The following is a 26690-nucleotide window of genomic DNA, read 5'->3' as shown; positions in this document are numbered from 1 at the left end:
GGGGGGGTGGGGTGTAGTTCTAAACACCAAAACAACTCCAAAGATGGCTACTCCTGTGAGCTGCACAAAACTATTTAGCCTCAAGAGGGCGGTAGTGGTGCTGCGTCGTGAGAGGGCTGAAGAAGCCGGGGGTTGCTAGGCAACGAGGCGACAGCCGATCTGGTAGCTAGTTCCTGTTTTAGCTCTGTACCGAACGTAGGGAGATCCCGACGTGGAAGCTACACGCGTTAGCTTGGTAATTGCGCGGCTAGCGTGTGTCGTGTGTGTGTGTGTGTTTTGTGTGTGTGTGTGTGTGTGTGTGTGTGTGTGTGTGTGTGTGTGTGTGTGTGTGTGTGTGTGTGTGTGTGTGTGTGTTTTAGTAAAAGAAGAAAGAGAAGAAGAGTAAAGAAAAGAGGCACTTCTGATCTTAAGATATTGATAACGGCCATCTCAGTGGCTTAACAGCGGATTCATCGCGATTATCTCGCGGACAGTAACTAAAACTCCTGAGTGAGTAGCAGATAGCAATTACGGTTTTAACCCAGCTACTTTAACACAACATAAATCAACGAGTATAATGATCAATTTATACATTCACAGAACAGATTAATAACCAGATATGGCCCATACATGATTACAATCAGATCACATTAATGGCACAGCGGTAGCGAACCCTTTGCTCATTAGTAACAAACCAAAACGCACTAGTTCTAATATCTGCCCAGAACTGTGTAAGCCTTCTTACTGTATGCGTTGTTTGTCAGTTAAGTCTCTTGCCAGAGCTTAACGGTCCGAAGCAGAGGGGACGAACGGAATCCAGGTCGACCAAACAAGAACCAGAACGTAGTCCTTTTCTTTAATCCAGGCTGATTAAGCCCGCTGCAGATGAAGGAATACTTCGGCCAGTATTCCCTCGGATCCCTTTTTTATATCAGGCCGATATAAACTTTGTACCAGTGAGGGTGATGCTCGTTAGCTGGTTAGCTAGCTAGTCCGGACTAGTGCCTCCTTTCAGCAACCGGGGTTACCGTGGAAAGCAAAGAGAGCACAAATGCCGAAAGCTTTTATCGTTCCCCCGCCTCCTAGTGGCGGGGTGGTGCATTCAAAGACCCCACGGCCAATGGGAAAACTGCAACCTGGTCACAGGTGTGAAGCAGTTCTTTGTCTCACCACCAGTCTGCCTTGTCCCACACGTGTTGAATGCACTTTCTCCATCTTGCGAAGTGGCGGCTTTTCAGGAGTTTCGTGAAACTGGCTTTGGAATTCACATGTAGGCCAAGATCCTTTGTCCTGCCTCCTCTGTGTCTCTGCAGTCAACTCAATCTGAGCCAAATCACTGTTTAACCAGCTTCTTGGTCCCCAACACAGACACAAGATAATATTAGGCGGGTGCTGCATGTAATTGATCATGTCACTAAAGAAAACGTCAGATCAGTATTAATTAGCTTAGACGCCGAGAAGGCATTTGACTCGGTTCGCTGGGAGTACCTGTATTTGGCATTGAGAAGATTTGGTTTTAAAGAGGAGTTTATTACATGCATCAAAACGTTGTATTCATCACCAAAGGCTAGAATAAGGATCAACGGGCATCTCACTCAAGGCTAGATTTATCAAGCCGTTTGCGCCTGTTTTCAGGCGCTAATTGGTCGCAAAGACGGACGTAACCGATGCGGGCTATTTACAAACAGGGCGCACTTGGGTAAAATGGCAGATTGTCTGCCACATGAGCGAGAAGAGACAAGTTGCGCTTTCAATATGCGTTCGTGGGAGGGTCGTGGGGAAAGTGGGAGTTCCACCCAAAAAGGTGGGAGGATAAGCCAAAGTGCCCCTAATTATATATTCCGTGGCATTTACAAAGACTGTCAGTAAAGCCGCCTCTATTCTGGGGGGGGAAATTCTCCGCCTCTTTAAAGCAGGTCTAAACCAGCCGCAGTCGAGTTTCTTTATGCCGCTGGTGAAATGGCAACAGTAATTTGAGCAAGACGAAGACATAGGCGAGGCTGAAAATCTTTTTAACAGAAGAATCACACTTTGTCAGTGAACACAACATCATTTAGCGTTACAGATCAAGCAGCCATGCAATATTACAGTTACTGGAAGAAATCAAAGATGAAATTGAATCTCCCACTCAGCGTTCACATCCCATTCCACCAGTTGTTAAACTCCTCGCTACATTACAAATATTGGCATCAGGATCATTTCAAACAGTCATAGCATCAGCAGTGGGAATATCACAGTCTGCACTCAGCCATATCATAGCACCAGTACCGCTTTGCTACAGCGCAATCTACGGTATAGTGGGCGGAGAAAGACGCTGATTACCTGATGGGTGTCAGGGTTGATAAATACTACGCAAACTGTGGAAGCATAGCGTGCGCTATTACCAGAGATGGGAAGTAACGAAGTACAAATACTTCGTTACTGTACTTAAGTAGATTTTTCGGATATTTCTACTTTACTTTACTATTTTTTTTTGTGGCTACTTTTTACTTTTACTCCTTACATTTTAACACAAATATCGGTACTTTCTACTCCTTACATTTTAAAAATTAGCTCGTTACTTTAGTTTTGTACAAGAGGTCGTAATGTCGGAGAATAGCGCGGACACGCGCCTCACACCGCGAGCGGGCGCGTGCGAAGTTGGAAACCAGCATCAGCTTTAAATTCGGTCCTAATCTAGTCCTCACTAACAAGTTTAAAATAATTTAGCTGGAGTTACCGTTATTATTTTTCACGTGATCAATACCGAATTCAATCTAATTGGATGGGAATATACGGTAGGCTACGTTGCATGTAACGCACCACTACAAGACGACCTGACAGATTCGGCCGCATTCTGCATTCATTTGCGGCAAATAATTGCAGCTTGATGGCGTTAACGTTAGCACTAGTAGTATGTACGGCGACATGATTGAAAATGAAGAAAACAGAGATCCCAGAGATTAGGCAGACAAGCAGCAAGACATTCCCAATCATCCCTGGCCTTATCTGAGAGAGATGTTTGAGATAGGCTAGGAGGCATCAAGTATGACTCCTGGCCAATGTGCTGTGTAACTCTAAAAGTATGGGGAACTTCTTAATTAATCTATGTTTAGTAATTCATATTGTATCCTTTATTTTCTTTCTATATTTGAGCACACACACATACATGTAGATTCCTTTAAATGTTAAGGGGACGATTAAAAAAGACAAACTGGATCTGTGAATTCTCACAGAATCACAATTTAATTCATATCTTGCTACTCAGTCAGAATCTTATTAAGCTGGAGTCCCAGTCTCTGTCACAATAATCATATATGTGATGTTTGGCAGACATCCATTTAAAATGTAGACAATGGCATATAAAGAGCCTGGTTTTTATGTCCACTGAAGTTTCTCATCTTGCACTTTAGTAACGTGTGTGGTCCAGGTAGCTTTGCATAAAAAGTGGTTGTCATTCGCAAGGCTACTTTTACTTTTATACTTTAAGTACATTTCAAAGCCTGTACTTTGTTACTCTTACTTAAGTAAAGAAGTTAAATCAGTACTTCTACTTTTACCAGAGTATTTTTTAACACAAGTATCTGTACTTCTACTAAAGTACGGGAAGTGAGTACTTTTGCCATCTCTGGCTATTACCGAACTCACATAAACAGACGCAGCGCAAACTGAGCTAGTGTTAGTAAATCAGGCCCTCAGAGTATTAACCTGGAAAGAGGCTGCCACCAGGGATGCCCTCTCAGCCCTGCCCTTTTCGCTTTATTTATTGAGCCCATGGCACAGTCAGTTAGAGACGAACAGGAGATAAAAGGTATCAAGGTTCGAGGTTTCGAACAAAAGATTTGTCTGTACGCAGACGATGTTTTGTTGTTTGTTACCGCACCAGAGGTTAGTATCCCTAGGTTGATGTCCATCTTAAAAAAATTCGGCACTTACTCGGGATATAAATTAAATGTTCAAAAAACACAAACCTTAAGTTATAACTACACCCCGCAGAATGACTTACTGAGTAGATTAAAATTTAATTGGAATTCATCAAGTATTAAGTACCTGGGGATTACAATAACAAAGGATATTTGTAAATTGTTTGACAGCAATTATGGTCCTATAAGTAAGAGCATTAAAGGGGTGATAGAATGATTATATAGGGTATTTCACACTGTTCCTTATGGTCTCCTAATGGGGTATGTAACATTGGTTGGGCTGAAAATGGCCTGGTTGATATTTTACTGGCCCTTATGCATCCCTGTGTTTTGGCCCTATTTGTAATAAGAGCTTTTCTTCCAAATATGGTATGGTCATGAATATTTAGATGAGCTGCACGCTGATTGGTTGAGCGACTTGCCATACGCAGACATTAGAGACGCGCGCTGATTGGTTGAGCGAATCCCCAATACACATACATTAGAGAAGCGACAGAATCTCATATTCCAGACACTGCAATGTTTCATTACCAAATTCACTTCTGAGACTTTTTAAGCCGAAATCAACTATATAAAGCTGAAATATGGGCCGTTTTACAAAAATTGATGGCTAATTGCAAATTTGGTAAGACGTGTCGGACTTTAGGAGCTCCACACAGTCTGACGAGAAAGCGGCAGCCTGCTGGGCTCCATACCCAGCGCAAAGTCACCCTTTGTGGATACTGCACTATGGGGCTCCGCGGCCAGCTGCCGGCATAACTAATATATTTACGGTTTGAATTTCCCGCGCCACTTATATAACATCATTCCCCAATGTCTTATAAAGCTAACCGTTGTGTCCAATTTGATTTTAAGGCATTTTTATGAACGCGCAAAGCGTCTTTGTAGGACCGAGCAGCTGCTTGCTATATATCCCATTCATTACAATGGGGAAATACCCACTCCGCTAGCGCTACACTTTCGTCATAACTAAATTATATTTACAGTTTGAATTTCTCGATCCGCCACTTATATAACATCATTCCCCAATGTATTATAAAGCTAACCGTTGTGTCCGATTTGATTTTAAGGCATTTTTATGAACGCGAGGCGTCTTTGTAGGAAAGCAGCTGCTTGCTATATGTCCCATTCATTACAATGGGGAAATACCGCAGCTAGCTAGCTACACTTTCGTCATAACTAAATTATATTTACAGTTTGAATTTCGTCACGCCACTTATATAAGATCATTCCCCAATGTATTATAAAGCTAACCGTTGCGTCCGATTTGATTTTAAGGCATTTTTATGAACGCGAGGCGTCTTTGTAGGAAAGCAGCTGCTTGCTATATGTCCCATTCATTACAATGGGGAAATACCGCAGCTAGCTAGCTACACTTTTGCCATAACTAAATTATATTTACAGTTTGAATTTCGTTACGCCACTTATACAACATCATTCCCCAATGTCTTATAAAGCTAACCGTTGTGTCCGATTTGATTTTAAGGCATTTTTATGAACGCAAGGCGTCTTTGTAGGTGGAGCAGCTGCTTGCTATATGTCCCATTCATTACAATGGGGAAATATCGCAGCTTGCTCACTTTCGCATAACTAAAGTATATTTACAGTTTGAATTTCGTCACGGCATGAATATTATAGGTTCCTCAAGGTCTTACAAAGCTTAGCTAACACTTGTCCGATTTCGGATTTCAATTGAATGTATTTTTGTGAATGTCAGAGTTAGGAGGAGGCTAGCTAGCTCTCATTGATGGACTCCATCTCACCGCGGCTCTATCAATGAGACTCGCGGACAAGAGGCGTTTATTTCCCCGATTGTTTGTTTAAATAACTCAACACACATACCCATTATAAGATTAACTGGAACCTGCGGGCTGCGGTAAAAGATTGCGGGCGTAACTAGCTCGCTGACACTGCGGTCAGGGCGGCGATGTAGCAACCCAGGCAGCACCAACACCGGCACTAAACTCCGACACACAGTCGGAGAAAATTTGCAAATAGCCATCTATTTTCGTAAAGCGGCCCATATTTGAGCTTTATATGGTTGATTTCTCGCATAAAAAAGTTTCAGAATTGAATTTTGTAATGGAATAGCAGAGATCTGTGTGACCTAGATTCAGAAGACTACCTGATCTCAGGTCAGTTGTGTAGCCTATGTAAATGTTGGGGCATGACCGTTCTCTTAATACACCCATGGGCTGACAAAGGTTCCGGTTTTTGGGAGGTTGACGTCAACTCCAGCTTTGTTGGGCAAAGCGGCAGTTTCAAAATATGAGATTTTCATAGTAAAGGGGTGTCAATGGGATTTTGAGCTTCTATGTATGTCCTATTTACCCACCGAACTGTCGTTATTCAACTATGACAGGGTAAAATCGGTTTTGCATTCTATCACCCCTTTAAATCAGATATAGATAGGTGGTCCCAACTGCCCCTAGAGATGCATAACAGGATAGATACAGTAAAAATAAACATGCTCCCTCGACTCTTATACCTCTTCCAATCCTTACCAGTCGAAGTCCCTTTAAAACAATTTAATGAATGGGATAAGTGGATTTCAAGATTCGTATGGGGAGGTAGGAGGCCAAGAATTCAATTTAAAACACTGCAGCTGCCGAAAGAGAAATCCATAAAGAAACAATCAACAAATAAGGTTAGATTAAAATGGGAAAAAGAATCTGGTCTAGGTATTTCAGAGGAAGACTGGCTGAATATTTGCTCGGTACAGGCGACTTCTACCAGCTTGGGTATGTGGAGAGAATTCTGCTGGCGGAACCTTATTAGATACTTTGTAACCCCCAAGTTAAAATCTATTCAGTCCTGCGAGAAGAAGTGGTCTATGTTGGAGGAAATGTGGGGAACAGTTGGCAGACCATTTTCATGTATTCTGGAGCTGCCTAGCCATTCAGTCATATTGGCAGGAGGTAATACAAGTAATACATTTTATTTTCGGTGATGGAATTGACTGCTCATTTTCTACAATTTACCTGGGCAACTTAGCAGCTCATTTGATGATGAAAGACAAGTACCTTTTAAAGATATTATTAGCAACCAGCAAGAAAGCTGTAACACGAAAGTGGCTACAATTTGAACCCCCAACAAAGGCTGAATGGCTGGACATTATGATCAGTGTCCAAGAGATTGAGAGGATGACTTTCGCTTTAAACCTACAGATGGATAAGTATTTGCAGTATTGGAAAAAATGGATTGTGTTTACGACTTCATGACATGTTTATTGACCAATGTATCATCTGACTTATACACTTCCATCAATTTTGTTTTACGTAATAATGTATAAGTGACCAAACGTTTGTTCTGTTTTGTTTAGATGTGATTGTATGTTTGTTATGGCTGTTTGTTTTTGTTGGTTTTGTTAATTTTCAAAAGGAAAAAGAATAAAAAATAAAGTTTAAAAAAAGAAAGAAAAAAGAATTCACTAGACCGGTTTCAATTAACCTGTGACTTAAGTCAGGAGGTGTAGTTTTGAGGTGTAGTTTTGAGCTGGAGTTTTGCGGAAACTGCGTTTGATGTGGTCACGCATCTTACAAATAGGGGAGGGGGTCTGCAGTCTCAGAGGGTTAGGGGATTTATTTTACTTTTCATGTTTTTGTCACACCTTGCTCAGAGCTAACAGTTCAACCTTTGCTACAGATTTGTCAGTGAATTTCGGTAGGGTACTCGAGACACGTATGCATTTCAATTTTGAAGATGGCTGAGCTTTCAATCCTTTCAGTTAACATCAGGGGGCTAAACGGGCCAATCAAATGAGCTAAATTCCTGGATTATTTAAGAAGGAAAAACAGACATGGCACTTATACAAGAGTCACACTTACGTAAAAGAGATGTAAATCATCTACAAAATAAATACTTTAAGGTTGATACTTCAACTAGTGACGACACCAAAACCAAGGGCTCCATCGTGTTGCTGTCATTGCCATAGACAAAACCAGTAAAGATCTATCAGGCAGGATATCTTATATATGTACTACGATAAAGGAGTAGGAAAATAGCCTTTGTTTCAGTATATGCACCGGCCAGATATGATGAAAGCTTTTTCCCACGCCTAACCAATGAATTGCTTTCTCTCAACAAATACTCACTAATTATACGGGGAGACATGAATGCAGTACTAGATTTAAACCAGGATAGACCAGGGGTCAACTACACAAAAGCCCCAAAACGCATATCAGACATGTTTAAAGCAGTTGTGGAATCCCACCATTTTACTAGTAGGATGCCCAATCCTACTAGCAAGGATTACACCTTCTTTTCCACACGTCACCTCACCCACTTCCGTATTGATTATATTTTGTGCTCCAGTGAACTTAAGGCGATGTTCCACACAATAGCAAATAGGGGTGGTACGGTTCACAAAACCCACGGTTCGGTTCGTATCACGGTTTTAGGGTCACGGTTTTCGGTTCAGTACGGTTCTTGTTATTTTTTCTTTTAATCTTTAACACTCCAGAATATACTTCAGCATATAGCTAAAATTAGCATATTGAATGCATGTTGCACAAAACGTGCACACAGTGGCAGTTCTATATTGTTTTATTTCATCATAGGTAACGTGAAATCCCAAATGTTCCCACACACCAGACTATAAACGACGCTGGCGCATCCTCCAGCTCTGGGCAGCCTCTCTCCCACTGGACATTTCTGCAGGTGACGTGACCTGCAGCAGCGGCACCCCACTCCACTTGAGGAGCGGTCGGCTCGGTGTCTCTCAAAATCTGAAGAAAATCGTTTAAACTGACCTTTGTCGATCTTAAATGAAGACAAATTCAGGCAAATGCATGGCCTATTTCTCGCTTAAAATGTTTTCAGAAACACGTTTCGGTGAACTATTTTAGTACAATATGAGATCGTATTCTGAACGAGCCGCCATGACAGTCTGTTTTGAAATTTGGGACCAGCCAGACCCATGTGACGCAATCGTCCAATCAGCTGCCATGGGTTGCGTTTGTCACGCCCATCCCGCTCGTCATTTCCAGTAAGTGTTTTAACATAGGTGTTAAAGTGGACACTACGGCAGTAAGAGGTTAGTGCAGTGTACTGACGAACCGTGCGGTACACACACGCTCCGAACCGAGACTAGCGAACCGAGCGGTTCGTGTTTTTTATCATGAACCGTACCACCCCTAATAGCAATAGAACCAGCAATCCTGTCTGATCACAATGCGCTGATAACCACATTCCGTTGTGATATGTTAGGAGAAAAATCTAGAAGGTGGCAATTCAATAATTCCCTTCTCCAAAACACCAAACTAGCGGAGTTCATATCAATGAATACTGGCTCAGTTTCTGACCCGGCGTACACCTGGCAAGCCACTAAAGGATTTATTAGAGATTTCACATCTTCCTTTGCAGCAAATTTGAAGAAAAAGAGAGAGACAAGGATTGCGGAGTTGGAAGAACGTTGTAAATCGTTAGACGTGTTTTTCTAAATCTACACATACTCTTTTAGTCACAAGTCGAGCAGAGCTAAATGATTTGCTAAAAAGGAGAGCTGAATTCATAATGCACAAAGTGAGGCAAAATTATATATACTATACTATACTATTTTAACGGCTGTAAACCAAGCAAATTGCTAGCTCTGAAATTAAAACAAAGGGAATCCAGAGCTGCTATCAACAGCATCCGCACAGACCGAGGTATCTCAACAAATCCTAAGGATATCACTGCCACTCAGTGTTGCCAACTTAGCGACTTTGTCGCTAGATTTAGCGACTTTTCAGACCCCCTTAGCGACTTTTTTTTCACAAAAGCGACTAGCGACAAATCTGGCGACTTTAGGTAGAAAAAGTCGCCAGTATTGTCCAGCGAGCACGCAAGGTATTTCTCCCCTGTAGCCGCCAAAACATTCACCTCTCTTCTGGTCTGTGACTGAGGAGCAGAGGAGCAGCCCCTCCCCTCTGTGCTCTCTCCTCATGTGCACATTGTGCAGCAGCACAGTGCGCGCATGCAGGTAGAAAGGGGAGAAGGGACAGCGTGCGGGTGCCGGTGTAGGTAGGAGAGACAACGGGACGTGACGGGAGAAAGTCGCCGCTGAGCTGGCCTGGCCCTGGGCAACCCAGCCTTTTTTGAGAATTATTTATCAATCTTTCTCCATCCCATTGTAGAATTTCTTTTTTTTCTTTTTTCACTTCAAAGATAGGCTACCTAAGTAATAATTATAAGGTAAAATAAATTCCTGTATTGAATTTGTGATTATTTGGCTAAAGATTTCTATTTTTTTTCTATCTACCTTGCTGACACAACCACTAAGCTGTATGCAAATGAGCGTATGACGTCATCTAGCGACTTTTAGGACAGCCAATAGCGACTTTCCTTACTGAGGAGTTGGCAACACTGCTGCCACTTTCCAATCCTTTTATTCAAAGTTGTACGAATCCTCCTGCAATCCAGATCCGACGCAGTGCCAAAAGTTCCTAAGAGTTAAACCTGCCTCTTCTTGACCCAGAGGAGGCAGAAGAACTGGGTCAACTTATTACGTTAGAGGAACTCAAATCAGCGTTAAAAACAGCTAAAAAAAAGGGAAAACACCGGGCTTTGATGGAATTCCATCGAAACTCTTACTACAGTTCTTTGACACACTGGGACCTACCATCTTACAAACTTTTACCTCAGCCACAAGGGCACCTTTCATCAACAAACCAACATTGCACTAATTTCGGTCATACACAAAAAGGGTAAAGATCCTACGGAGTGCTCAAATTACAGGCCCATCAGCCTCATTGGGACGGATATTAAGCTCTATTCCAAAGTCTTGGCACTACGCCTAAAACGCTTTATTGAGAAGCTAGTCCACCCCGACCAATCAGGGTTTATACCAAAGCGTCAAGCTGCAGACAATATACGCAGATTATTTCATGTAATAGAAGAAGCCAAAAACCTTCCAACAATGGCAGCAGTTTTATCAGTGCACACGGAAAAGGCTTTTGACCGCCTAGAGTGGAACTACTTGTGGCAAGTAATGGAGAGGCTTGGTTTGGGAGCCAAATTCATTGACATGGTGCGTACTTTATATGTGAATCCCACGGCCATAGTCTCAACCAATGGTACCTGCCTACATTCACAGCCATTCCCCGTCGCGTGGGGCTCGCGACAGGGATGCCCGCTATCTCCCATGCTATTTGCGATCTCTCTTGAACCGTTAGCCCAGGCCATAAGGCAAAATAAAATATGTAATGTCCAGATTAAATCCAATAACTCAATATCGTTATTTGCAGATGATATTTTACTGTACATATCTGACCTTGAGGACTCTGTTCATAAAATTCTTAAGATCGTTAACGAATTTGGCTCAATCTCCGGCTATAAAATCAACTGGAATAAATCTAATCTTCTGTTGAACGACAAACAGGTGACATCAGCTATTAGTGATACAATACCAACCCAAAGCAAAATTACATATTTGGGCATCACCATCCATGCATTGCTACAGCGAGTTGTCCAGGACAACTATGAAACTCTACTAAGTAGTGTTCAAAGGGATCTGACCAACTGGTCTGCACTGCCGGCATCGCTACGGTCCAGGATTGCTGTCGTTAAAATGAAAATAGTTCCTTGTGTGAACTACAATGATCCCCTGACCCCCACCAATACATTTCTGGAAGTAACTTGATGCGGTAATCCAGCAGTATATTTGGAATAGTAAACAACCTAGGCTAAAATACTCTACCTTGCAACGTACCACAAACACAGGAGGCCTGGCCCTCCCCAACCTTAAAGTGTACTACAGAGCCTTTCAGCTACGGGCCCTCAGAGTGTGGATGGACCCCTCATCTACAGTCCCATGGAGAGAAATGGAGCAAAACCTCACTGGAAGTCTAAGACTGCAAGACCTCACCTTTGTAGGTGTGTGTCCAAAAAAGTGTATGCTGGCCTATGGCTCTATTATCACCAACACATTGACCAACTTTAAACAGGTAGAGGAGCGACTACGCTACACCATTAAGTGGCATTTGAACACCCCAATTTGGCACAACATGTACTTAATGTCTGGTAACAAACCTTTTGTTTATAACCAGTGGAGTGACAGAGGTATGTATACTCTAGACCAGCTATTCAAAGATGATGGTATGTTAAGTTTTGAAGACCTGAGAGCTAGCTTTGAGGTCCCTAGGACATCCTTCTTCCTTTATCTTCACTTAAGATCAGCCCTAAAACGTTATGGAGTACCACGGGAAAGCAGTCTTGAGACTCACCCAATCATTAAATGGCTTGTTGATTCTCCGGTGAGAGGATTAGTGTCCAGGATTTATGCTAAACTGATGCAAGTATCCGTAGGAGAACTCCCAATACTAAAGAAATGGGAGCGAGAGCTGAGCCCGGAGGGAAATGTAATTAATTGGGAGACAGTTTGGGACAACATTTCCCACTGTTCCAAGAACCCAAATCACCAGCAGATCCACTTCAACATATACTATAGGACTTATTGGACTACTCAGAAGAGATACGTCTCTAAAGCCATTCCTACTCCCTATTGCACGTTCTCCCAAACTGAACAAACTGGAACTTCCCTGCACATGGTCTGGAGTGTGAACAGGTGCAAGAGTTTTGGAATGAAACAACATCAATAATATCTGATGTGATAGGATGTTGAATTCCTACTGACCCGATTGTTTTGTTACTTAATGACGAGTCTAAATTACACCTGCTTGGGAGACAGAAGACAGTGGTTGGTGTATTTTCTGGACATAGTAATGCTGGAGCTCTCTACAGCAAGGATTAACAAAGCCAAATCATCGACTATAGACCTATGGAAAGGTGCAGCAGCACAGGTATCAGTCCTAATGACCTCAGCATCACAGGAAGTAGCAGAGAGGGACTAGGCAAGGTGGGATTCCTGTTTGTTTTTTGTTTGTTTTTCTCTCTTTTCCTCGAGACCGCAGAGGGTGGGGGTTGGAGAGGGGGGTTGTTCTTGTTCAAGTGTGTTTGTCTGTTCTGTTTTTGTTAAATATATAAAAATAAATTGATCTTATATAAAAAAAATTAAAAAAATAAAAATCCTGTGAGAACACTGCACAGTATGTCATCATTTACACACATACATTTTGTCTAACATTCTAATTTAATATGTATATTTATTATGACCAGTTGTGCTATATTATATAAATTTGTAGCTGTTAATGTTGCAATGAACCATTTTTATAGCTTATCTTATCAGCATGGTCAGCTTTCACTTTTTTTTCTTGTTCCTAGATTCATTCAAATCAACATGACAATGGCTGTGCCATGTTTGGTCTCTTTTCACCTGTGCTATCGTGCAAGTATGGAAGACCTGCTTTATAACACAAGCTCCTTGGTGTGACAGCACAGATAAACCATTGATGGCAAAGGAATGACTTTGATAAAAGAAATGGCCATCTCTTCTGGTGTAATGGCAGTGTGAAAGGCAGCCAGCACCACCCTGCCTGTTCAATGAACCTGTGTAATCAACACCCCAGAGATGCTTCGGCACTAGAGACTTCTCCTGCACCAAGCCAGTCTACAGCTCGCTCTGGTTCTACTCTGGCTCAGCTTTCCTACTTTAAATTAAAAAGCTTTACTACACACAGCAAAGGCCATCATTCAATATTTGGCAATGTTCAAATTTATAAAACAAATATATGCATCCAATCAGCAAAGGTATTTTATCATCATTTCAAATTATAATCAAGGGGGATAAGTAAGTAAGGTACCATTTCATGTAGTTTGGGTTTTCTTCCTCGTTATAGCCTTTGTACATCTGGCCCTAAGTCAAACTCATCCTGATGTGCAAATGCTGCAAAGCTGTGACTGAGTGAACTTCTGAGAAGAGTTTGTACAAATTAGTAATTTCTAATTACCAATCAATTATTTTGTAAAATAAACAGCTTATTAATGTTTTTCATTAATAGTTATACTGTGTATTGAAAAAATCCTAATCCTTTGATTGCCTTGCTGCCCGGGCATTTGGCCTGCCAGTGGCATTGCCCATAGAATGATGACATTTCAGGCCTGGTTATATCCCACAGTCAGTACAGCAAGGGGTCACCGGGGACAGCTTTAAGGTTCCAGTTCTTTGTTTACATATGGACAGCTGTGGGATAAGATGTAAAAAAAAAATAAGAAAATCTATATTATCCTGTGGTGAGGTCAGGTCAGACCAGAAAGTGGCACAGCAGAGCTCATCCATGTGTCTTCATAAAGGATTGGATGTTGGCCTGACAGGGCCATAACACTCTATCCTGTGTAATAAAGAACGCTCAGTTCAATACAAACAATTGGCTCCACAAATATAAATAACAGAGATGGGGACTCAAATTTGACACTCTGACTCGAGTCGCACACACGGGGCCTCAGACTCAACTGCGCGAACAATCTTTATTTTTAGGAAACATCTGTTGAGCTGAATGTTATTCCCCTCCCTATGTAACCTCTAACCCGCCTGCATAACACGTATCTGCTGTGCGTGGCCACACATGAGATGGGACAACAAACATGTCGACGCTCCAGCAGCTGCTGTGTCATTCATCAGAAGCTTTGGCTTTAAAAACTTCAGACAACAAGTAGTCTTGTACCAAGTGATACAATGGAAGGTTTAAATGTAAAGTGGATAATTAGCCACTGCCATGAGGAATATGACAAAAATTACTGCGTCGAGCTACGAAGCAAGACGCTGTCAACACAGTCCGCCAATCAGGAGGCAGGACAGCCGAGCCAGTGTAGAAAGTTTCACTGATAAAAGTGAAAGCTGCTCCACAGTTACGTGTTCAATGTAGCCTAGCAAGCCTAACAACAGGGCCCAAACAAAAGAAGCTTTGAATGCCAAATAAGTGGTATCAACCACATGAAAACGGACCCTGATAGGTTAGCAAACACGTTTAGCTCAGCTAACGTTAGCTTGCTTCTTGCTTTAGCTACGACCTACGGAGGTAAACTCTGCCTGTCGTCCGCTAGATGTTGTGAGAAGATGAAGGAGCATTTGTTTGTTTGCCAAACGTTTTGTTTTTGTTTTTGGGGGGGGGGGGGATTTACGTAATCATTTACATCCCGCTGACTGCCATTACGTTAATTATTAATGTTGGCTGCAAACCAGTTACAGGTTTATTGTTGATCATATAACAGTTTCATTTAGTTAACGCTATGCTGGGTCTGAGAGTCTGGGGGATGTGTTGACTGACAGTAGTTCATAGGCTGGCATTAGTCTACAGTTTACAGTACCTGGTTGTGTGTCAGAAAAAAAGTAGGCATGCATAGGTCCTGTTTGTGCATGTGTGTGTAATGTGTTATACCAACAGAGTGTAAAAATGTTGAGCATTATTAAAGTATGTCTTCTTCTTTTAATTATAATTTCATTTTGACAGTACACAGCGCATGCTCAACCAGGTGAGCTACCTGGGCACCCCAATGACTTCATTTTAATTTTGACAGAAACTTAAAGACACACTCAAGAGGGACTTCATATAAAAGGACACAGGATGATACATGACAGAAAGGCAGGATAGAGTGATGAGATGTTATCAGACCTGAGAGGAGAGCAGGGCCTGGGGCAGCAGGTCACAGATATGGATGGAGACGGGAGGACCAGTCCAGTTACTCTGGGCAAACATGTGGAGGCAAGAGACAGCCAGGGCCATCACTGCCAGCTCCCTGCAGACGGAGACACAAGACACACACTGAACTTAGTGGACAGAAACACTAGAGAGAGAGAGAGAGAGAGAGAGAGAGAGAGAGAGAGAGAGAGAGAGAGAGTATCTAAAATATCAGAAAAACGTTCCATGGTATTACCAGATGCTCACACAAGTTTATAGAAAGGCACAGTGACAACAGTGTTTTGCTAGCTGCCGCCTCACTCTCCAGGCAATTAGAGGGTTTTAAAAACAGCCAGCCACCAGAGACCTGCTTTGCTGCCTTTCTATTAGGCTGAGAAAGTGATGGAAGGTGATAGAAGAGACGAGAAGGATCCAATGGGAGGAGGAGCAATATGTGCTGCATTCAACATGAACTCACAGACACTTCTCCCCTGAGAGCCAGAAGAGAGGTGTTAAGCTGTCCTTATTAAAAATGAATAATTTACAACAAAAAGAATAGAGGCGGTGAAAGGAGAACAAACAAGCACTCTTGAGAAGAGCTTGTGCAATGCTCAACTACTTTCACTGCCAAGCCCACCTTATCAGGCCAACGTGGAGACCCCATTATTAACCATTTTATTGTTATCATTAACAGAACTTTATTGAAGTCACATTTAGTTATTCCTTTTTGCAGTCGAAAAGCATGTCCAAGTGATTTTAAAATTTTAAGTTAATATTTATTTTAGCATAAAAAAAGAGATGCTCCTTTACTAGGGGTGGAAAATCAATGGACCAAGATACGGCAGATGTTTGGCTTTAAAGAAAAACATGCAGACTATACTGCTGGGTTTGGTTTTGGAGTGAGCGGTGAAAGTGGCTGAGAGGAATACGTGGTGGATATTGTAAATTGTGCTAGCTGCGGTCTGTGAGTCATCCATCCATGTGTGTGTTCATAAACATGTGAGTAGACTAGTATAAATATGTATAGATATGTATTTGGGTGTGTTAAGTTTATATGTTCTAAGATGTTCAGTTTCATAAGCATAAAAAGTCTGCTAGATGCATGCTAACGCTCACAACAGTATTATTGTGCTCACATGTATAACCCACGTCATACTGTGTATGATTATTATTGGACCTCAGATTACAGCAGCAAGGAGGCTGTTTGTTTTAACATGGAGCTGATGTGATTTGGTTAGAATGAAGTTGAAGTTATACTATTAGCATGTCCTAGCTTTACTATTCCCTGGTCCCTTTTACAAAATATATATTTATTTAAAAGGTAATCAATGCTTCTTTTATAGAATTGGCTTATTTTAATTTATAATTAAAATAACAATCAGATTGAATCGTATCTTATTGAATCGTTCCATATTAAAATGGATCGTCCCTGAACCGTATGGTAGCCCATGTATCTAGATAGGTATGGGATCGTCCTATAAGGGAGAGATGCACACTCCTATCCTTTACCCTCTAAGCCCTGAATGGGTATGCCTGTGTATGTGTTAGACTGATAGCCAACGGCCCTGACCCACCAAGGCCACCCCAGTTTCTGCAGTACTCGGCAGCCTTCGGCTGCCTTTTTTCTGCCGATTAAACAAGTTGAATTCTAGGGCTGTCCCAAACGATTATTTTTTAAACGATTAATCTAGCGATTATTTTTTCGATAAATCGACTAATCTAACGATACATTTTTTCGATTAATCTAACAATTAATTTTCCCATTGCTCAATTATTAACAATTTACACAAAACTAAATTTCAATAAGGTTCAAATCTCTATTTATTAAAATTGTTTTACACTGCACTGTTCAAGTAAAATTTATTTTTAGTGCAACCTGACGCCAGATGTAGGCTATCAATCCAACCACAAAATAAAGTCACTTTCAGGAGGAATACAAAAATAAAAACTTAAAGTAAACAGAGCAAGTGCAAAAAGAGTAAACTGTATTTGCATTTTTTAACAGTAGTAGGTAAAATAATGAAAAAGCTCTTGTTTAACATCCAAGCTCTTCTCCCTTTAATCTTACAGTAAAAAAGAAAAAAAAGAGTGTCTAACATAACTAAGTCTGTAATCGATTGGGTCACTCATGATGATGGTAAACCAAATCAACGGACTAATGTACCATTGGGCCACTACTGGGAACGCATTACGTGTTACTATGTTGATAATCGCACATGCCCGAACCTATCCGAGTTCGTGCATGTTGTGTCCGAGCCCGGCCCGACACATTAACTGGAATTACGAGCCCGAGCCCGATTTTAACCCGACAATTTTTTAATACTTGGGCCATTATAACTGACGTTATAAAGAACTGGTAAGATATCTGAAACTATCTGGTCTGGTTGATATAGGAGAGACCATATCTGCTGCTAAAGGACCGGTGAGATATCTGAGACCATCTGGTCTGGTTGCGCAATTATCGAGACAGTGCTACAGATGGGGAAGACACAATTTAGCCCAGTTTACCTCCCACTCAAGTCAGTGCAGGACATCTACCCAGAGCTACAGGAGAAGCTGGAGAGACATATAGCTTTCTCCCCACCCAATTAGGCTAATAAAGTCATGATTAAAAAAACACAAATACTTGATCAAGGGCCCGGCCCGAGGATAGTGGCGGCAAATATCGTCCCGATCAGACCCGTGGGTCAAGCTCGGGCTCGGGCAGAGAATCTAAACTCTACTTGGGAGGGAAAGGGAGCAGAGCAAAAAGGTGAGCAGAACTTAGGGTGTTTTGCTGCTGTTATCCTGACTCCACATTGTTGTTGGCATTAATGGCCTTTAATGGCCAACCTGCTGGCCATTAAAGTATACCTTTCACACCAATGACCCAGGTCAGACCAGGGTTATCTGACCCGTGTTCAACCCTTCTATTGTCAATTCAGACTAAGCCAGTCAGCACAGGTTGTTTGTGGTCACAGCCCAGGAGCCATGCATACCAATTACTTCATTGCAGGAAATGGGCGGGGGGGTTAGCTGATACATTTGAAAGAACCAAGGAAATAATTAAGTTTCAGCACTATACACAAAACCAACTGCGCAGATAAAAATAAATGGTCATTTATCAAATACTATTGAACTAGAATGCGGGACAAGACAAGGGTGCTAGCTCAATTAATAAGGCAAACAAACAGTATAAAAGGTATAAATATTTCTGGTGATGTACACAAGGTGACTATGCTGGTTATAAATTAAATGTAAACAAGACACAGATATTGACATTTAATTATAATCCTCCAAAAACAATAAGCAATGAATTAAATCTTAAATGGGACCGGACCATATTGAAATACCTAGGTATCTTAATTCCCAAAGATATAACTATTATAGCTAAGTGTAACTATGATGATTATTTGAATAAGATAAAACTTGATATAAAGAGATGGACGATGGTCCATCTCTTTATATCAAGTTTTATCTTTATGAGTAACTCATACCCCCTTTATGAGTCTAATACAAAGAATTGAATCTGTAAAAATGAACCTTTTACCCGGCAGAAATTACAAAAAAGCAATTTTTTGAGTGGGACAAAATGATTTCTAGATTTATATGGTTCGGAAAAAAGCCGAGGATCAGATTTAAAACACTACAGCTCTCCAAAGAAAATGGGGGTATGGCTGTACCACATCTTAGAAATTATTTCTACTCAGCACTAGGGTTGGGTACCGAAACTCGGTGCCAATAGGGAACCGGTGCCGACATAAACGGTAGTAACGAGACAGAATAAGAACGAAAGTTTCGGTGCCTCATTTCGGTGCTTGACTTTACACTACACCTGACAGCATGTAACGTTAGCCTACCTTTAGCTAGCAGCTGGATTAAACACCGGTAAAATGCTGACAGCTAACGTTAAACAGTGTAAAGTGTGACTGGATTTCACTGTGGAGGACTTCAACAGCGGGATGTAACAGTCTGCACTGCAGCGCAGCAGCAGCTGCCGTTGTCGCAATTCATAGATATACAGTATGTTTATATGGTCGGAATTAAACAACACAGACGTTCACTTGCAGCTGCCGTCGTCGGAATTAAACAACACAGACGGTGCATTCACTTAAAACAGGTTGCCTCGTGGTGCATTCACAGTAATTGTAAAATACCCTTTTCCCATCTGGGGTTCAACAGCAATTTACTGGTGAAATAAGTTATTGTTATTGTTATAGTTATTACATTATTATTAAATCTTTAAACAAGTCACTGACTGTTTACTACCCGTATTTTTTTTCTTCTTTTTTTTTTTTTTTTTTAACTTTATTGAAAAGTACCGGTTCAGGCACCGGCACTGTTTTAAAAGTATCGATTTAGCACCGGAATCGAAAAAAAAACCAAACGATACCCAACCCTACTCAGCACAAATTAAACCCCTGATGAATCTATGTAATACAAACTACCGTGCTAGGTGGAAAGACATTGAAGTACTTCTTATGTCAGATCCACCTTTAATGGCAATACTGGGAAATAAAGATTTAGAAAGGACTCTAGGTAAGATTGAAAACCCTTGGATAAAATCACAATTAAAAATCTGGACGGAGGCTAAACATCAATATAAATTGCAAGATAATCTGAAGATAAGATGGTGTGCCTACGACCCTGATTTTAAACCCAATCAAACAGATGTTGGATTAAAGAACTGGATAGCTAAGGGTATAACACATCTATCATTAATAGATAAAGGTAAAGTGAAAGATTTCCATACACTTAAAACCAGTTATAATTTGGAGAAACAGGACTTTTACAGATATTTACAGATACGCCATTATCTCAATCAAGAAGCTATTAGGTCCCTGGACATGCAGGAACCAGTGCTTCACGAAATACTGATGGCATACCAGGCAAAAGTCAAAAAGGGTATTGTTTCACGGCTGTATAAGGGATTTATGAATAAACAAACAAATTCAACATTATATGTGAAAACAAAATGGGAAAGGGATAGTAACATGAAAATAACTGATGAGGCGTGGAATGATTGCTGCATATCACAGTGGAAATGCACAAACTCATATTCATGGAGGGAATTTGGTTGGAAATGTTTGATCAGGTTTATCATTACTCCAAAACAGAAAATTTCGAGCTCTGGGGAGGAGACTAAGTGCTGGAGGCAGTGTGGAAGTGAAGATGCCAACCATTGGCATCTAGTCTGGGATTGTCCAGTAATAAAACAATATTGGATAGAGATACACAAAGATATCGAAAATATTTTTAACATGAAAATACCATTCAAGTTAACCAATTTTATTTTGGGTAACATAGACTTTTTACCAGATTATGCAAAGTATCTGTTCAGAATTTTAACTATTGCCTGTAAGAAAACTGTTACCAGACACTGGCTCCTCCCTGATCCCCCTACTCTGGAAAGATGGATTGAATGTGTTAATGAAATCTACCAGATGGAAAGACTAACATTCTCACTCCGTTTGCAGATGAATACTTTTGTAGTCTTAGGGTCAAAATGGGTATCCTATGTTAATCAAACACTACATGCAGGAATGTTGTCTTGAATGCTCTTAATATAGTGGTAATCAGGGCATGAAATTAACACCCGCCAAATGCGGGTGAATTTTGCAATTGGCGGGTAACACTGTCAATCTACCTGCCACTTTGGCGGGTAGCCAATGAGAATTGAGTGATTCAGATGCGTAACTATCGGTAAGCAGGGTACGCGGTTGCTTACGGGCCTGGTCCAATCAGGGGCCCGCATCACTGGAAGACATTGATTGACAGCCGGGGCTCCCTATCACGCAGCCACTGACCAAGCGGGAGGGAGAACGGGTCAAATTCATTTCCTCGTTTATGTTATGAAGACGAGACGTGTGTGTGACTCGAACATCTCACATTTACCAAACAACAAAACGTACAGCGAGAGACCGTGCAACACTTTTCAGACCGTCCTGCCAACATGTAGACATTTTAACATCAATGTACGCTGGAACCATTTTTCACTCTTAAGTCTCTGAAAGTTGCTGCTGTTTCATCTTGTCAGCTGTCTGCAGCGGGCGGGCCTGTTGCTCCGTTTCCCCCGCGACTGACGCGCACACACACTCACAAACACACACAATCACACACACACAATCACACACGGTGAATGCAGGAAAAAACGCAGATGAGACCTACAGGATGACCTAAATTGTGGACAGCTACTTTATTGTAAGTGCAATGATAAGTTAAAGTCCAATATGAAACCGTATGAATGTGTGTCCCAGCCCAAGATAGGAAATTAACTAACAATGTAAAGATCAACAAGCCACTGACACATATGTTCGCATTTGATTCATTCAATAAATTATTACTTTGTGTCTTAAATCCACCAGCCGTTTTCAGATTATACCAACATCATCATCCTGAGCCTTTTTGGTAAGGTTCCTAGAAAATCTCAGCCCAGAGTAATTAATTAATAGTACTAATTATTATTCTCCCCAAAACAAGTTTCCTTTTCATTTATTTTTTTATTTTTAAGAACTATACAAAAAACTTCTTTGCAACAACTCATGAGTTATAGTCCACATTCACCAGTGTGTTGTTGTTGTTATTGTGCGCGTAGGCTACTCCTGATTTTGTCAGTCCTCTCATCTCTTATATGCAGTGGTGTAACGAGCCAACACCGGACCCCTATGCAGTATTATCAAGGCTGGCCCCCCTACTACAGCACGTGATGACGGTGCAATGTCAATGAGTAGGCTACCATGAATAAGACAGAACAGGATCATAGAGACACAGCAAGTCCTGCTTTTCACCTTTTATGAGGCAAAAACAAAAAGTGGCTGGTAAAAAGTCACTTTGGCAGGTGGATTTAAAAATCCACCTGCCAAAGTGGCTGGTGGTCAAAAAAGTTAACTTCATGCCCTGGTGGTAATCAAGGGTTACTTCTACTGTACTTTTTTTTTTTTATTGTACCGTTTTATTAACAAAATAATTGTGTTTGTTGTCTTTCACTCCTATATGTATTAGAGATTTGTCATATAGTAATGCACCCTTTGTTTTGTGTTATAATGTGTTCTTATAATTTACAAAAATGGGAATGTTGGGATTGGAGAACTTTGGTCTTGACCACAGACTGGAACTGTGACCATGTGATAAATGTAAATCTGACTATTGTATTGCTCCCAATGTTTCAAAAATAAAGAATAAAAAAAAAAAGAAAGAATTAAGTTTCAGCTCCATTTCATAGTCAGAATATCCAAAATATTGCGATTTGATTATTTTTTAAACTTTGTCTTCTTTATTATTCAACAAAGACAAACAATAAATCATTGTATAATATGAACAACACACGATTAGCTAGATTAAACAAACCGTTCTTTCCTGGGGGCCAGGTCTGTATGTGATGGTGAAATTAGGTGATGCATGAATTTATATGAATGACATCTTTTATTTTACTACTTCAGTCCCAGTAGCATATTGAGCACTGACCAAGCTTGGTGTAAACATTCATATGAAAGTCAGAAACAAATCACACAAACTCAAGTGCAGATTGCAGAAATATAAAAACAAATATGTGGCTTTACCACATTTAGTAGTATTTAGATTATTTCATTATTTACTGTAATAGACATATGTAAACATGTGGATTGCACTTTTTAAACACTGTCTTTGAACTTTACTAGACAGTTAAATAAGTAAAAATATTGTGTGTGTGTGTGTGTGTGTGTGTGTGTGTGTGTGTGTGTGTGTGTGTGTGTGTGTGTGTGTGTGTGTGTGTGTATATATATATACATATACACACATATATATATACACACATATACATACACACACACACACACACACACAGGTGTATTTTTTTACAGCACACAGAGAGGAGCTGCCTCCAGCCAACCGAGCCTTCAGTTCTGCGTGCCTGTATTCATTAACTGCATGTATGGACTCGAGCCCGAACAAAATCCTTCATTTTATTAAAATGGCTGTAAAAGTTTTAAACTTCAACTCAGAGTTGTTTGAATGACAGAAACGGCGTAGCGTTAGCGTGCCAAGTTGATGCTTTCTCTGCGGAGAGCAGACTGATTTGCTCTCGCAAGTCATGTGACCAAATCGCAGCCTTTGCGATTAGGAAATCGCGTTTTAACATATCGCGATATTATTGCAAATGCAATTAATCGTTCAGCCCTAGTTAACAGTTCAAAACCTTTGATGTAAGTCACAGCAGTAAACATTTACAACATGTTCTCTAACGTTACCAGATGCTACAGCCAGTTAAAAACACATTTGGGAAATCATCTAGTTGAAATAAAGCTGATCTTAAATCTTTCAGGAAGACTTCTATTCTTCACATTTCTCTCTCCCAACCTAATCAGCTGATGACAGAGTCAGCTGAATGTGGGCGTTTACTCTCAGTTAAACCAACCAGATTTGCCACAATCTCTGTGATCTATCGCGTTGCTGCATTCAAACTTTAAATCTGTTCTACTCTCTGCTGCTGACAGTTGTCATTTCGGCAAAAATTGTTGCAACCCTCCTCCAGCCCATTCACCTCCAGTCTCATCATTCCCAGCCCTTAGGGTTCCTCCATCATCAGAAGCCCCGCTCCACATCATAACCATCCAGATCTTCGGACTCTTCCACCATCCCTTCATCACCTCCACGAGTGTCTAGACTCCATCTGGGGGATATTCCTATGTATCAACAGCCTCTATACCCCATAAATTAACATTGTGAGGGAGTCTAATCACCAAAGACTAACATACCAACCTATTATGCACCTTGTTCATTAAACCTATTTCACTCTTAAATGAAGTCTCTCCTGATTAAATTGATGGCTGGTGTCCCTCCCTACTTTATTACCTGTTGGTCTGATCATCGTCGGTGCCACAAGTAAGGTACAGCAAGACCCGTTTCTCCAGGTAGGCCTCGATGTCCTCCCCATCGCTGCAGCTGCCATCTCCAGCGAGCAGATCTAACACCTGGGGGCTCAGAAGAACCGCCTCAAAGTCTCCCTCCATCAACGACTCGAGCAGCGAGCCCGTCTCTGGAAGAACACAGCTTAGAGTCAGTTCACATTAGGCATCTGCTTATTCATTTAGTTTAATTCATGTGACCACATGAAAACAATGGCATTAAAAGTGGCAACATATAATTGCACAAAGATGTCTGAAAATGTGAATGCTGCAGGGGATAAAGTTATTGAGGGAAAAAACCTAGTGCCTTAAAGGGATACTTCACCGATTTAGCATTCAGCTTTGTATCAGTAGAAACCCGATAGTATTTCTGAAGGACCGTGCCTCCCTCCCTCATGTCCCCGAGACGAGAGATTTCTGCATTTGGGGTCTGGAAAAAATCTTTCGATGACGTAAAATGACGATTTTTGCGTCATTGGAAGATTTTTGGGCCAGAGGCAAAGGACTACAGCCAGTAGTAGGATCTACTTCCGTATGTTTTCAACACGCCCACAGGGGGTTGGACTGCCGAGTCTGGCCGAGGTATTCCGAAAACCGACTGTCAGCCATCTTGAATTTTCGCTAAACAGGCTTTCGGTTTTCAGCAGAAAACATTTACAACAATTATCTGCATTCAAACACGCCCGTGTGTACACGGGACACCGGTACAGATCGGAGAATATGGAGGAAACGTTATTACAGACGCAATACCGGCACTACGTGAGCTTCGCCTGCACGGAGACCAGCGGTGTCGCTCAATGCCGCTAGCCGGCTAGGGGACATCCTCATCGGCTAGGTGGAAAGCTAACGCTAGCCGTCCACCTGTCCCAGCCATCCTGCTTGCAAGTGTCTGCTCATTAAACAACAAGCTGGACTACATCCTCCTTCAACGAAAATCCCAACGTGAGTTCAGTGACTGCTGTGTTTTTGTTGTTGTGGAAACATGCCTGAACAACAGTGTACCGGAACCGGGACTATCCAGCTACCAGGCTGCTCGCCCGGCCCGTGGAGGTGGACTGGTGTAGAAATAAAATCCAACTAGCTACTGCTAACTGCTGTGGGCTGTGTTAACACCGAGTGGCGCAGAAATGTGGTGATTTGTATCCATTTAACTGCTAACTGCTGGTGGAGTTTGTGACTGTTAAATGCCGACCATTCTACATTACACACTAATTCACGGCTGTGTTTATGCTCGGTGTTTACAGCCCACCAAGCGCTAATGCTAGTATGTGTTAGCTGAACTTCACGGAGCCTATAAAGTGTGTGTACTAAATGTAGCCTGTTTTTATATAATGTCGTTTTTATATATGTTAAATGTGTAACACCACTTGAGTCACGATGAAACGTTGTTCCGTGTATATAGTTGAAATGACAATAAAACACGCTTGAGTTGAGTTGAATGCCTCTGTCGGTCTGTCCGGGTCTGTCAAGCGGTAGGCGTGGCTTGGGAGTGGACTCAAAGCAACGAAGCAGGTGCATTCTGGGATTTGGTGTTTTTCATCCATATAAGACCAAAACACATTTTCTGGCTTTTCTCGGCCTAGAAGGCACCAATTTCAATTTTTTTTCACATTTCTACTACATAAGTGACCCAATTTAAAGATATATTCAGCTTTCCAGCGGTGAAATATTCCTTTAATGAAATCTAGCCGAGTGCAGCTGTCAGTTAGTCTTGGTCTGCTGTACAGGAGCATTATGGATACTCAACGATTGATTGTTTTCAAATCAAAATCGCGTTTTGAAAGAAAGCTAATAGTGCTAATTATATTAACAGTTTTTTCATAAGATAAATGCTGGAATAATGTTACATATCACACATTGTACACAGAAATGTCCTATTTTCAGTGGATTTTATTTTGAATTACTTAATTTAACATGATCGTAGAAGGTGCAATATGTAGATGCTGCTGTTGAATTGTTTTTAATATTATTATAGCTTTAACTTTTGTTATAAATGTTTTGTGTTTGACTGTTAAATGTTCCATGCTTATTAAAGTAAAATAAAAATGTATGGTTATCCTTGCATAAGAATAGAGAGCAGTTTTGATGGTGGCAAATCGAATTATAATCCAGTATCAGGCAAAAAAAAATAACAATTTGATTTTTTTTCCCCCAAATTGTTCAGCCCTACTTCCATTATAATGTTGCATATACGCAGGCAGACATAGATAGATAGATAGATAGATAGATAGATAGATAGATAGATAGATAGATAGATAGATAGATAGATAGATAGATAGATAGATAGATAGATAGATAGATAGATAGATAGATAGATAGATAGATAGATAAACAAGAATAAGAAAACCAGTACATTTACAAACACAGTATGGTTCAAGTCCAGATTAGCTTAGTCTTTCAACATGACGCCAGTGTGTCTTCTTACTGCAGCCTCTCATGCACATTCACAA

General features: G+C 41.0%; 1 protein-coding gene across 2 annotated transcripts in view; it reads right to left on the bottom strand.

Moving 5' to 3' along the window:
* Positions 1 to 26690, bottom strand: part of ttc27 (tetratricopeptide repeat domain 27) — a 141599-nt gene that overhangs the window by 110997 nt on the left and 3912 nt on the right. For both annotated transcript variants that reach the window (XM_039783536.1, XM_039783535.1), the window contains 2 exons: positions 24188 to 24371; positions 15371 to 15494 (listed from right to left, as the gene is read on the bottom strand). In XM_039783536.1, coding sequence (XP_039639470.1) covers positions 15371 to 15494; positions 24188 to 24345 — 282 coding nt within the window. In that variant the 5' untranslated portion in view covers positions 24346 to 24371. The remainder of the gene's footprint in view (positions 1 to 15370; positions 15495 to 24187; positions 24372 to 26690) is intronic.

The sequence above is a fragment of the Perca fluviatilis genome, chromosome 19 (genome assembly GCF_010015445.1).
Source record: "Perca fluviatilis chromosome 19, GENO_Pfluv_1.0, whole genome shotgun sequence".
Lineage (NCBI taxonomy): Eukaryota > Metazoa > Chordata > Actinopteri > Perciformes > Percidae > Perca > Perca fluviatilis.
This window is presented reverse-complemented; position numbering and strand designations above follow the sequence as displayed.